This window comes from Haliotis asinina, chromosome 3 (assembly GCF_037392515.1).
Source record: "Haliotis asinina isolate JCU_RB_2024 chromosome 3, JCU_Hal_asi_v2, whole genome shotgun sequence".
NCBI classification, from domain to species: Eukaryota; Metazoa; Mollusca; class Gastropoda; order Lepetellida; family Haliotidae; genus Haliotis; species Haliotis asinina.
This window is the reverse complement of record NC_090282.1, coordinates 35,109,429-35,124,382: the sequence shown is the minus strand read 5'-3', so window position 1 is coordinate 35,124,382 and position 14,954 is coordinate 35,109,429. Positions and strand designations below refer to the sequence as shown.

Below are 14,954 nucleotides of genomic sequence, written 5' to 3'. Positions count from 1 at the left end.
GATAACTGTACTCATCAAGTCATTGTTTCGGGAGATAACAATACTGATCAGGTTATTGTTCTGAGGGATAACTGTACTCATCAAGTCATTGTTTCGGGAGATAACAATACTGATCAGGTTATTGTTCAGAGGGATAACTGTACTCACCAAGTCATTGTTTCGGGAGATAACAATACTGATCAGGCTATTGTTCTGAGGGATAACTGTACTCATCAAGTCATTGTTTCGGGAGATAACAATACTGATCAGGCTATTGTTCTGAGGGATAACTGTACTCATCAAGTCATTGTTTCGGGAGATAACAATACTGATCAGGTTATTGTTCTGAGGGATAACTGTACTCATCAAGTCATTGTTTCGGGAGAAAACAATACTGATCAGGCTATTGTTCTGAGGGATAACTCTACTCATCAAGTCATTGTTTCGGGAGATAACAATACTGATCAGGTTATTGTTCTGAGAGATAACTGTACTCATCAAGTCATTGTTTCGGGAGATAACAATACTGATAAGGCTATTGTTCAGAGGGATAACTGTACTCATCAAGTCATTGTTTCGGGAGATAACAATACTGATCAGGCTATTGTTCTGAGGGATAACTGTACTCATCAAGTCATTGTTTCGGGAGATAACAATACTGATCAGGCTATTGTTCAGAGGGATAACTGTACTCACCAAGTCATTGTTTCGGGAGATAAAAATACTGATCAGGGTATTGTTCTGAGGGATAACTGTACTCATCAAGTCATTGTTTCGGGAGATAACAATACTGATCAGGCTATTGTTCTGAGGGATAACTGTACTCACCAAGTCATTGTTTCGGGAGATAACAATACTGATCAGGTTATTGTTCTGAGGGATAACTGTACTCATCAAGTCATTGTTTCGGGAGATAACAATACTGATCAGGCTATTGTTCAGAGGGATAACTGTACTCATCAAGTCATTGTTTCGGGAGATAACAATACTGATCAGGTTATTGTTCTGAGGGATAACTGTACTCATCAAGTCATTGTTTCGGGAGATAACAATACTGATCAGGTTATTGTTCTGAGGGATAACTGTACTCATCAAGTCATTGTTTCGGGAGATAACAATACTGATAAGGCTATTGTTCAGAGGGATAACTATACTTATCAGGTCATTGTTAGGTGAGATAATTATACTCATCAGGTCACTGTCCCTGGAGGTAACAATACTAATCAGGTCACTGTCCCTGGAGGTAACAATACTAATCAGGTCACTGTCCCTGGAGGTAACAATACTAATCAGGTCACTGTCCCTGGAGGTAACAATACTAATCAGGTCACTGTCCCTGGAGGTAACAATACTAATCAGGTCATTGTCCCTGGAGGTAACAATACTAATCAGGTCACTGTCCCTGGAGGTAACAATACTAATCAGGTCATTGTTCCGGCACATTGTTTCGATTATAAACACAAAATAAACAACACTCACAACACAAAAGACCAATGCATTTAATGCAAAATATAACCCGCATAAAAGTAAAAGTTTAAAAAATATATATTTCACAAATATTAGTATCCCGAGGAAAGTGCTCACCACGTGAGACGTAACACGTAGACATCAGCAGTATCGACATGAAGGTATGAGTAGAATCGCATCTCAACCGTTTGTAAATCATACTCTTAAAGAAGTAGGGAACCCGAACTTTCAATTTAGATAGAAAGTACTGGCGTTAACGAGACTTTTCAAAGACAGACATCTAATGACCGCACCACCATTTTTATTGATCACCACCCAAGCACAACGCATGGGAAACACGTGCATAACGCAGTAGCACCACATACCTGCATGGGGTGTCATTCCTGATTTTGACGTTTTTCAAGAAAGTCGATAAATTACTATAAATCATCAAGTTTGACAATCATCTTGCATCACACAGGTGTTAGTCTTTGTTTCTAGTTTCTTTATTAGTTTGAAAATGAATATCGTACACATGTAAATTTCACGTCATACGCCAAACATCTTTCAAAAGCAATTGCTGTACAAACAACAACCATAAGGTCATAAGGTGTTGCAGCCCTCTCAATAGATTCATTATTGTCATAACCACATATATATACACATACATACATACATACATACATACATACATACATACATACACATATACATACCTATATATACATATACATACCTATATATATACACACACACACATACACACACACACACACATACCTATACACACATACATATATATATATATATACATATATATATATATATATATATATATATATATATATACATACATACATACATACATACATACATACATACATACATACATACATACATACATACATACATACATACACACATACATACATACATACATACATACATACATACATACATATATATATCGTAAATTAAAACTGACGTACCCCTACTTTTTAAAAAGAGTATGTTACTTGGTTAGAGGAACAAATGTTAGTCAACCGGGGCAGTGCTTAACAATTATCGTTGACGTATGTTTATTCGACTCTTGATGGTATAACCATATCCTAATTCATGTTATGCAGTAAACTACGGTTGTATCGAACTCAAAGGGACCACTAATTTTAGTTCGGTATAACCATTGTTCACTATAATTTACAGGTGCGCGGAACAGAATAAGTTTGTTATATACGTCAGTTATGAATGTTAGAAACACAAACAGGATTAAACCTTCGACACACGGGTAACAAGAATTTGTTCTCTGCTGTTACAAACTGGATTTACACATGCTTCCATATCACGGGTTCACAATACATTAGATTTTACACAGTGGTTTGTGTAAACATGGAAATACATAGAGATTCACATATGACGTTTTACATCCATTTTAAATCATTTGTAAAACCATTACTCTGAGCACAACTCAATATTCTAACAAGAACACCACTGCATCCACACACATGTTCTATGCATATTCTGTATGAGATATGATCTGATCATTCAACATCCATGTCACAATGAATGAAACCACTGCACAATTTAACATGAATGAGGTTTTTTAAAGGTATGCCCTTTATATGGGAAAAAAGAATATGTACATCCCAAGTTGTCATGTAACATGTATTAATCACAAAATTCGATCAACTTTTAAAAAAATAAAACGTTATCCTCATTCAGCACATTGCTAGATATCTGAAAAGTCAACAATCCATTTCACACTTAATAAAAGTTATAACATAATATGCAGGATATAACATTTGTCCAACAGGACAGTGTGAAAAGGGTTAAATGTTTTGTAAGCTTCGCCACGTGGGTGTTGCTACCCAAAACGTTTCTACTTTACAATCAAAATGCCCGGTAAATATAAACATACATTCCACCGTGAATTCACACAGTACCATGATTTATGTCAGGGGAAACACAAAGTACGTCATCTAGACAACCAGTTGACCAACAGGTAGATACTCAGAGGGTCTCATATGTGTCATATTATCGCAATGCCTTCCTGTTAAGTTTATGTCACTGCATGCTTTTTTCGTTATTTCATATTCGTCTGCGTCGTGATATCGCAATATCACATCACACTAACGCCTTGTCGCGATATCGCACGAATATCTCAGGGTCATGTGCAATGCTATGACCCTAGTCAGCCGTCATACATTAGCGCTGACCATGTTTCTCAACTACCGATATGTCTTAAAACCCAGCTGAACCTCACTGAAGACGTGATATAACAGATGTCATTCGAGTACAATACATCGCGTATTCCTTTGTTAAAGTCCCCTGAGTCGATATTCATCATGCAAATCTATGAAAGACAAAAATGCTTAAACAAAAATACCAGCATATCAATACAATACACCGACGGCGGCTTGTCATGAAGACATATGAATAGCAATGCAACAGTTGTAATCCATATGAGTGAGACAGGTGCGGGTGATGCTACTCAGAAAAGTATATCAGTGCGACGCTGAGTCGATGTCCAAATATTAGATGACTGAGCATGGTGCAGAGATTAGAACCCACGATGAACGGATCCTGCTTCGACTTGCTAGAGGACGTGCAGAGTGACTTCCGGTTCCTCCACCTATCTGGCCAACCAGTCAACTACTATATCGTACTAGAGGAGAGAGCATGAAGAGAAAGGTAACTGCTAAACAGAAAAGCAATGACCATTACTGTGGAACGTCTTTCCGATCCCTTGTTCATACGTATTCATTCATAATCAACAGGTTCTTCAATCATAATCAGACATCCTTCACTGTACAAATGAACAATAATACCAATCGGAAAAGCGTAATAAATATGCCATAACAGATTCCCACGGGAAAGGGTTACCTTTCCCAATAATCTATACAGACGACAGCACTACAAGTGTCATTTACACTATACCTTTGTGTGAAATTCAAACATGTATATGTCTCCCTAGAGCCACCTGAAGACCAAATGCAATCGCTGCAGCAGCACCGACAACGACAGCACCTATGACGGCGTATTTCGCCACCACTGTCAAGTCCTTGGGAATGAGAAATGAACTGAACTGCGTTGTTAGATGAAACAGAACGTAGGAAATAAACAGGTAAATGATGGTTGCCAGGGCAAAATTCAGAAGAGGCAGATCTACAAGATAACCCAGCAAATCCTTGGCATTCGACTGCAGGTATACATGGAGCTGCGAGAGATACGTCTCCAGAGTGATCTTGCCTAACCAGGCGAACATATGGATGTAATGTCGCCGAAGGATAGGAAAGCTGTTCCGTAACACAATGAAAACCAGTATCGGGATCATGGATGAATAACAGTGGGTTCTGTTGTATGCGTATTTGTCTTTACCCATGAACGTTGTGTACCACAGTACACCCACCGCAAGGGAAACTACAATCATGAGAGTCTTGATGCCTATTTGAGTGTATTTTTCTACCCTGCTCGTCGCTTCCTTCTCAAGGCGTTTCAACAGGGCCTCAAAGTGTGGGTAGTTGTAGGCGCACAGCATCCCGGTCAGACATGCCCAGTGGTCAAGTCCAGCTCTGAATTCCCATTCATGCATGATGTCATATTTCGTTTCGTGCAGACCAAATATGAACCACAGTGGTCGGAACAGGGTGGAACATACGCCTGAGATTTCAAATATTAAGGCGTTACAAATTATATAGGCGGCAAACTTGACTGCCATCTTGATTCTGTCCTTGTTCCAGCTATTGAGAACGCGCATGAATACATACACACTGATGAACCAGTACGTGTGCATGGCGCAGATGTAATACAACATGTACTCGTTGTTGGTTGTCATGAGGACGAAAATGACGAGGAAGTTCAGTCTGAACATCATTTTTAAAATTCGCCATAGGGAAAAGTCGTTTCTGACCCAGAAGAAGGAGAAGTTGCCTGAAACACAGAAGGTGAGCGTTTTAGATCTCAACTGTCAAGACAAATACATGCAGTTTACAAATGATGGATTAATATTATAAGTACCTTACAACTTACTGTTTATACTAAATGGAAGTACGTTGAAATCGTATTGAATATGTAAACAGACCAGTATTGGAGTCAGATATGGTTTATGTTTCATGTTGTTACCCCAAACGGACACTTTTGAATTTAGAGAATCGCCCGATGAACCAACACAATACACACCTATTTCCACTTAGCAGCATTATCTTACTCTTACTCTATCTTACTCTCATTACATCGGTAACAACACACACCATTCCACCCAGGCTCGTGGAAATAAAGCAGTGCCCACAGCAAGTAAACATTCATCAACCGTAGCTTACAAATGGAACCCCATCCACTCATAGATACTAGAACCGCCCCTCACTACCTAACGATTCCTGTTATAGATATGGAACCGCCCCTCACTACATGACGATTCCTGTCATAGATATGGAACTGCCCCTCACTACATGACGATTCCTGTCATAGATATGGAACCACCCCTCAATACATGACGATTCCTGTCATAGATATGGAACTGCCCCTCACTACATGACGATTCCTGTCATAGATATGGAACTGCCCCTCACTACATGACGATTCCTGTCATAGATATGGAACTGCCCCTCACTACATGACGATTCCTGTCATAGATATGGAACTGCCCCTCACTACATGACGATTCCTGTCATAGATATGGAACTGCCCCTCACTACATGACGATTCCTGTCATAGATATGGAACCACCCCTCACTACATGAACGATTCCTGTCATAGATATGGAACTGCCCCTCACTACATGACGATTCCTGTCATAGATATGGAACCGCCCCTCACTACATGACGATTCCTGTCATAGATATGGAACCACCCCTCACTACATGAACGATTCCTGTCATAGATATGGAACTGCCCCTCACTACATGACGATTCCTGTCATAGATATGGAACTGCCCCTCACTACATGACGATTCCTGTCATAGATATGGAACCGCCCCTCACTACATGACGATTCCTGTCATAGATATGGAACCACCCCTCTCTACATGAACGATTCCTGTCATAGATATGGAACTGCCCCTCACTACATGACGATTCCTGTCATAGATATGGAACCGCCCCTCACTACATGACGATTCCTGTCATAGATATGGAACTGCCCCTCACTACATGACGATTCCTGTCATAGATATGGAACCACCCCTCACTACATGACGATTCCTGTCATAGATATGGAACTGCCCCTCACTACATGACGATTCCTGTCATAGATATGGAACTGCCCCTCACTACATGACGATTCCTGTCATAGATATGGAACCACCCCTCACTACATGACGATTCCTGTCATAGATATGGAACTGCCCCTCACTACATGACGATTCCTGTCATAGATATGGAACTGCCCCTTACTACATGAACGATTCCTGTCATTCATATTGGAACCACCCCTCACTACATGACGATTCCTGTCATAGATATGGAACTGCCCCTCACTACATGACGATTCCTGTCATAGATATGGAACCACCCCTCACTACATGACGATTCCTGTCATAGATATGGAACTGCCCCTTACTACATGAACGATTCCTGTCATTCATATTGGAACCACCCCTCACTACATGACGATTCCTGTCATAGATATGGAACTGCCCCTCACTACATGACCATTCCTGTCATAGATATGGAACCACCCCTCACTACATGACGATTCCTGTCATAGATATGGAACTGCCCCTCACTACATGACGATTCCTGTCATAGATATGGAACCGCCCCTCACTACATGACGATTCCTGTCATAGATATGGAACTGCCCCTCACTACATGACGATTCCTGTCATAGATATGGAACCACCCCTCACTACATGACGATTCCTGTCATAGATATGGAACTGCCCCTTACTACATGACGATTCCTGTCATTCATATTGGAACCCCCCATATCACCTACCGAATCCTCTCACTTATAATGAAACCCCCATTATCATCTAGCGTATCCCGTGATTAAGAATGAAACCTTCCATATCACCTAGCGTATCCTGTAATAAAGAATGAAACCCTCCATATCACCTAGCGTATCCTGTAATAATAAGAATGAAACCCTCCATATCACCTAGCGTATCCTGTAATCAAGAAAGAAACTCTCCATATCAACTAGCGTATCCTGTAATTATGAGTGAAACCCTCCATATCACCTAGCGTATCCTGTAATAATAAGAAAAAAACCCTCCATATCACCTAGCGTATCCTGTAATTAAGAGTGAAACCCTTCACGTCACCTAGCGTATCCTGTAATTAAGAATGAAACCCTTCATATCACCTAAAAAGAATGAAACCCGGATCCTGACATTTACAATGGACCCTTCCCCACTGCCTGACTATTCCTGTCACACACTGTGGTACCACTTCCTGCGACGTACCGAATCCTGTCATCCAGACATAACAGGCGATGTAGACTCGAATCCAGTTATACCACTCTTTGGCCGCGAAGTAGTGGTACCATACAAACATGACCTGCATCCAGCCCTTCCACTCCTCGGTCTGCTCCCTGCACACAGACAACATAACCAGTTACAATATGTATTGTTTCGTCTTTTGCTGGCGTCATCTGTACGCTTGCTGACCTACGCTGGAATCCCCAACTGGGAGCCCCAAAACTGACATGTTTAAATTTGGCATATTATGTTATTCATGCATTGTCAGTTATGTGTTAGTGTTCTACAGGTACATTCAGCTCTCTTTCGGCTGTATGACGCACCCTGGAAATATTCGAGATGCACCAGACAATCCAGTGATTGTTCTTTAAGACTTTAACACCATACACAAGCAAAGGAATAAAGAACTAATCGTATTCAGTGAGTGAGATGACATTAATTTTAGCCTCAGAGTGCAATATTTCAGCCACATCGTGACGAGAACGATCTCTGTTTAAAGATCCTAATCATTTCAAACTTCAAACTTGCATTGCTTTGAAATTGTGGAGGACAGCTCCCGTATGTAGCGCAAATCTGTCGCTTATATGTTGTAATAAATCTGCATGGATTTTTCAAATTAAAGCAGATTTTTGCGGGAGTAGTTTTTTCTTTTTTTTGTGGGGAACTGATCTTTTGTAACTGGGGGTACAGTAGAGAAGCCTCACCTGTTCAGAATGATATCTTTAGTTGGCTTGATGGTGAACACACACGCTATGAGGAAGAGAAGGAACACCAGGAACAGGAAGGTGTCCCGATTGTACACGCGGGGCATGGTCGGGAACACCTGCAGAAAACACGTGATTTAGTAGGTCCCTTTAGTGTCAACATATCAAATACAAAATACCGGTAGTAGTTAGTGAGTAGGGTTGGTTCAACGCCGCTTTGAGCAGTGATGCAGTGTTGTTTCATCGCGTTAGCTTGATGTGCCTAAAGCTGAAGTGATGCAGGTATTCACAGTTATCTAAAGGCACGGAATGACCATTCCATTATCATTGGAGACAAATCTGCAAAGCGAATAGTCACCTCTTGACGAATGGTAACGTGTGGGAAGAGAATCACGTTGAATAAAGCGTCATTGATTTGTCAGGACAAATATTCGTGGAGAAATAATATTTACCTCACGTCATATAATCTATGTTGTAGTCTCAGCACATAAGGAATCAATACTCGGTGGGCAAAGGAACGTAATGGGTCAGTTGGGTTGTGTTTAACAGATTGAGCAGCATTTCAGTGGCCGAGTTGACGTTGTAACATTACCAGTTCATCTGGCAAATTTACTAAGGAGGTCTTTAATACCTCTGACAGCCATATAGCTGGAAAATAGCTGAGTGAGCCGTCAAACAACGAACCAAAATTTCTGGTGGGTATAATTAGTTCGTTATATTTTAACTTTATTACAATGCAATGTGTCGCGCCATTTCCCGGTCAATGTGTGATTGATATTACGTGGCACAGCTGTCAATATCAATGTCATTTTCATGGTATAACTCCATATAAATACTTGTATCCTACAACAGTGGTTAGAATTAGCAACGATGTGCATCGTCGGGAACGTATGCCTCCAATTAGACAGGCCCTATCCGATTTATATTTACGTCTACTTTCTGAACAAGCGTACGGCAACCAAACGATCCCAAAGGTGAGTTGTGAGACGAAAAACATGCTGAAAATTCATTAGATCATTCTACTTCGCATGGCATCCTTTCCTTGTTTTGTTTTGTTTTGTTTTTGTTTTTTGTTGTTTTTTTTTTGGGGGGGGGTCTTTTTTGTTTGTTTGTTTGTTTGTCGTTGTTTTGGTTTGGTTTGTTTTTTTGGGGTGTGTGTGGGGTTTTTTTGTTTTGTTTTGGTTTTTTTTTTTTTTGTTTGTCGTTGTTGTTAGGGAGCCTGGATTCAAGAATATTCGAGCTAGAGGACGCTTTTTATATTAATGGACATATAAACCAGTGGTTGGCATTTAAACCAGCGTTCCTTAAAACAGCTGACACGAAATCTACCTCGGACCGGAGCATGGTCATCCGGTTTGTTTAAGTGGTTCCCATGCCAAACATGAGTTGTTGGGAACCTATTCCAACCTGGCCTCTCTGCGGTTTTACCATTTAGTGAATATCTAACTACTGAGCATATACTAGCATGACGTTTTGGGAGACAGCAACGGACATACCTTCATGTAATCGCAGATGAAGTAATACCCCATGATGGCACCAAATACAATTACATATTTGAGGAAAGCGTCAAACGTTGGAGGTGGCGGAGGTGAGGCTGTCTTCTTTGTTTGGACACTTTCGTTCTCTTTGTCAACGTTTGAGCCATTACCATCTTTCACCTCTACTACAACGTGATTGGTCACTGGCTTGGTGTCATGCGTTCTTTCCACATCCGGTTCCGGTTGGGCTTGTTTACCTCTGACGAAGGAGCGTGGCAGTCTGACTGCATATAGGAACGTCACGCCGACGTAGATAATAAACAACGTCATCTGACACAAAGTGACTTCGTGGTGAGGCTGTCTGTGATCGTCAAACACAACGCCCTTGTCAGGCGTGAGTCCCGCCATGCTGCTTTTGATGACTCGATCGACGAAATGACTCCTCATGGACTGAAACAGATAGCATTTGGATGATTCATTGATTATAGTAACTGTATAGAATTATTTCATGGATTCGAATCCCGGAATCTACGTGTTTTCAGCCGTAAACGCATAGCCTGTACGTGGAATGACTCTCAGTCATACGCCCTGCCCAACACACTGATACGTGTGAGTTCATGCTTAACACAAAAACTGTGTTTGTGATTTGAATCCTTACACAATTCTCAACACATTGTCTTTGTGGTGACTTTATACCCTACACCCTGGTTCACATAATGACCTTGGTTTTGAGTGAGTTTTGTTTCACATCGCTTTTCGCAACATTCCAGCAATATGACCGCGCGGGACACCGGAAATGAGCTTCACGCATTGTGCCCATGTGGGAAATCGAACCTGCGTCTTCGGGGTGACGAGCGAACGTTTTAACAAATGAGCTACCCCCCACCGACCTAACCTTGGTTTTGAGAGTAGTTCTACGCCGAACAGCTGTACAGCTTTACCTCTTCATCATGGTGTTTGCGAGTATAATTTTACACCCTACATTCTGCTCAACACACTACCGTTTATTGTTGACCTAAACCTTGGTTCACACAATAACAAAGGTTCAGAATGGAATTTCTACTCTACTCCCTATTTATTATCTTCATCCTGGTCAACAAATAACCGTGTGTATCGTTTACACCCTCCTGTCTGCTGAACATACCACCTTTCTTAGTTGAGTTTACACCAAACTACGCAAAAACAATACCTGTGCTAGTGAGTTTATACCCAAGGTAATGCCCCAAAAAAATACCTGTGCTAGTAAGTTTAAACCCAACGCCCTGCTAAATAACAATGAGTGTTAAAGAGCTTACTCCCAAGATCCTACTCAAACACAATACCTGTGTTAATGAGTTTTAACCGAGTGTCTTCCTAAAAATACCTGTGTTAATGAGTCTAAACCCAACGTCCTGCTCTAACTAATACATGGGGTAGTGAGTTTAATTCCTGGACACGTGAGTTTTATACCAAAGAGGAAAATGATTACACGCCATTGGTTTCTTTGTATCTCATACATTAGGTTGGGGATTTCACAGCAACGGATTGCACCTGGCGGTTTTGCGGGTACGGCAGTTAGTAGGGGAACATCCGTCGTGTTGTCCCGCTAACGTGGCGTGTGGTCCCAATCAGTTGTAGTTGGGAGCAGGAGAGTCTTTGGATGAGTGACTATGTGTGACATCTTGACTCCTGAGATTTTCTAGGACGTAGTCCTGTCTCACAACGAAGCACCTGTGATACATGTCGTCTCGTCTTAGACAAGCGGGCGTGTTCAAAATTGCCTCTGTTCACCTAGCAGAAAATGGATACCCAGTGAAATATGTAGTGACCATTAACCTTTCGCCTAGCAGGCAACTTGGGTTTTCCGGGGTGATAATGATGAGATAGTATTAATGATCTAGCAGGATATCTAGACTGGAAAAGGCGAGTTATAAATCAATTAACCAGCAGGTGACCATGGATCATGGCCGGAGAGGCTAAAATCGTGACGCTTGTCGTGTCAGTGAGAGTAGCCTTCGTGGTACTTGCAGTGCAATGTGCATTACAAACATTCCACATTCAACAATACAGTTTTCGTTGTGGTAACCTGGAGCTCGGAAGAAGTGTATCATTGCCTATGTAACTATTGTTGAAAATCTTTCATTTAATCGACATTAAACATATTTTCTAAAGAAACATAGACTTGTGTGGAAGCAAAACAAGCTATGCAAATACGCCTAATGAAAATATCTTCACTACACCTTGTTTTTTATGAAAGATTGTACAGAACAAATGCATTCAAAATTCAAAAATGAAATACGTCCATTAGAGTGTGCTTAGAGCTATTGGACCCTTTTCCTTTTGATAGTGAGTGGCTGAGTGAGTTTAGTTTTACGCCGCATTAAACAACATCGCAACTGTATGGCGGGGATCTGTAAATAATCGAGTTTAGACCAGACGATCCAGTGATCAACAGCATGACCATCAATCTACGCAACTGGAATGCGATGACCCGATCCCGTTAGTCGCCTCTTAGGACAAGTATGGGTTACTGAAGACCTATTCCAACACAGATATTCACGGGTCGCTTTTAACATCTATATCCATGTTTGAAGCAGGTCTTGTGGGTGAGTCCACCTGTTAACGACGTTTTATCGCAGGTACTCCCTATGTAAACTCTCTCTATCGAGGTGAATGCGGTACAATGTATTTGTTGTATGGAAGGTTTCTATACACGGTTCCCACAACAGGTGGTTGAGGCTGGGAATCGAACACAGTTTAACACGTGTACAAGTCATTACCAGCTCGTCCCGATATCACAATAACTGTTATAAGATATCCGTCTGATCTTATTCACACCGGAGTAGCATCTGGTTTAAAGAAGGCTTGCGTTAACGATAACACTAAGATAGGTATGTAATACTGAACAACCGCTGTCCTCTGCATATTTACTTGGGGTAACGATGCGTATCCCTGGGTGTCACAGAAATGATAATGATAATTATACTCCGTTTACATTGGCAATTTATCCATGCACATTACTTGTTCAAAGGGTTGGCATGTTACCCCTGGTCAACGAGTACAGAAGACTCCCTGTGCTGTCAGTATACCTTCATATCAAACCAGGTACTTAATAAACTGCTGAGTGGACAGAAGCAATTTTCAACAAACTCATTTGCCTCGGACGAGACCACGTGCATCATGGGATACTTTTCAGGAAGAACTATCAGACTAACAACTATTCTTTGAAAATATACATAACGAAGACAGAAACAAACAATCACTTGTAAACGGAGAAGGATCATCAATGGGGTGATAGGTTTAGAGCATGTGGAAAATCTAGACTTGCTCTAGGATAGGGGCCTTACAGTAAAGGCTGGTTAAAGGGGCGTGTAGTATATATGGCTCGTGGAGAGGTGTTTCTAATCATTTGTTGGTACCAAATAACTCTGAAAGGTGATCTTCGGTTAACCCCGGGACGAGCAGGCAGCAGTCGACCAGTATTCATATCATAACGAACGGTGATCCCACTCTAGACTGGCACATGTCTCTGCGGTAGTAATTGATAGGTTAAATGATAATTCCTAACAGAAATATAAATATCTCTCTAACAGACTGGTGTACTTAGACTGTCCGCAGATCTAAACTTGCCCCTTTAAAGGACAGAACCACTCTACATTCATGAGCTTAGCCTTCAGTCCAGCCTTGGAGGAAGGCTAATCCTACCCTAGAGCGGAATTTACCCAGTGTCCTCACGTCCTGGTTTCCTTAAATACATATTGAATATTTATTTAGACTTAAAGTTTCATAGTTGTTAAAACTGGTAAATAATGCAGAATTAACACCAAGAGGAAAGAAGTAGCCAACTGCTGGGATCTTCTCTACCACAAAAATATCGAGTGACAACTTTAATGGCAGGCTCAATTGAACATTGCTGATTTTTAACATAAAGTTCAGATTTTTTTTCTTTTTTTTTTTTTTGTGTGTGTGTGTGTGTGTGTGTGTGTATTAGGCGAATGGATGGTTGGATAGATAGACATATAGAAAGATAGACAGATAAAAAGATAAAAAGACAGACAGAACTAGTATCCCGCATTAGTTATGACATAGCCTTATTAACATACCAACATTCTAAGACTATGCAACAACACCGTCACAACAACTGTCACTTGACGAAAACACTCACCTGGAACCTATAACCTAGCAAAAACACTCACCTGGAGTATGCGCGTTCACATTAACAGCATAACACCCCTGTTCATGTTCAGGTAAACGTATGTGGGCACAGACTGTGTATCAGGGCCCGATCGTACCTGCACAAACCTGCCACAGAGGAATATTGATCAGCACTATCAACGTGGCCGGTAAACACTAAGGTATATCCGCAGTCAGACGAGGTATATATCCATGTCCTCATGTGTCTCGTTCTGAGCTCCAAAGAAACATCTTACTACCTACCGAGTTTGGAGCTGTCCCCTGCGTAAACTTCATATGCAGTCTTGCTTGAATGCTGACAACTTGTCCGAAGTCACCTGGAAGTCTACGTCTTTATGTACCGATGCCTCGGTATAACGCGACCCCAAGGCCGTGTTCATGGCTGTGTGTCATCTTTGTTGCCAAGCATTCAAACCTCACGAACCACACCCTAAGCAGAAATTAGGTCACGGGTGGCTGGTTCACCGTCTGTGTATACACTGGGACTTCGTTATAACGCTGTGTATGTGTATTGATGCAGTTTCGCAAGCTTCTATGATGTCTTTGTTTAATAGCCGTAGGGTGCACCTTAAAACAATTGAAAGAAACTAGATCTCGTCTAATTAGCTTTCCCTAAAGATTTTAGATTAACACTGTGCCGGTGTCAACAAAACCGGTAGCTTACTCCTGTGTAAACAATGCACTAGGAACAATAACTTTTACCTGTTGGCATACACCTGTTGACAAACTAAAGTGGATTATCAAAATCTAAGAATCAC

The 14,954-nt window shown here is 41.1% G+C and overlaps 1 protein-coding gene across 2 annotated transcripts; it reads right to left on the bottom strand.

Moving 5' to 3' along the window:
- Window positions 1-3,809: 3,809 nt before the first annotated feature.
- Window positions 3,810-14,555, bottom strand: LOC137277877 (uncharacterized). 2 transcript variants are annotated; one of them, XM_067809853.1, is made up of 5 exons: window positions 14,440-14,555; window positions 10,042-10,473; window positions 8,546-8,664; window positions 7,827-7,954; window positions 3,810-5,352 (listed from the first exon to the last, which is right to left on the bottom strand). In XM_067809853.1, the coding sequence occupies exons 1-5, from the start codon at window positions 14,470-14,472 to the stop codon at window positions 4,373-4,375; spliced, it is 1,692 nt and encodes a 563-aa protein (XP_067665954.1). In that variant the 5' UTR covers window positions 14,473-14,555; the 3' UTR covers window positions 3,810-4,372. The 2 variants fall into 2 exon arrangements, with proteins under 2 accessions (XP_067665954.1, XP_067665955.1); XM_067809854.1 differs by lacking the exon at window positions 14,440-14,555 and adding an exon at window positions 14,199-14,292.
- Between the last annotated feature and the right edge of the window lie 399 nt (window positions 14,556-14,954).

What these genes read in the sequence shown, in the direction of transcription:
- LOC137277877 (XM_067809853.1), bottom strand. Translation starts at nt 14,472, where the DNA reads ATGAAGTTTACGCAGGGGACAGCTCCAAACTCG. An exon ending in AGGGGACAGCTCCAAACTCG is followed by an intron (nt 10,474 to 14,439) that starts GTAGGTAGTAAG and finishes TATCTGTTTCAG; the next exon opens with TCCATGAGGAGTCATTTCGT. An exon ending in TCATCTGCGATTACATGAAG is followed by an intron (nt 8,665 to 10,041) that starts GTATGTCCGTTG and finishes TGTTTTCTGCAG; the next exon opens with GTGTTCCCGACCATGCCCCG.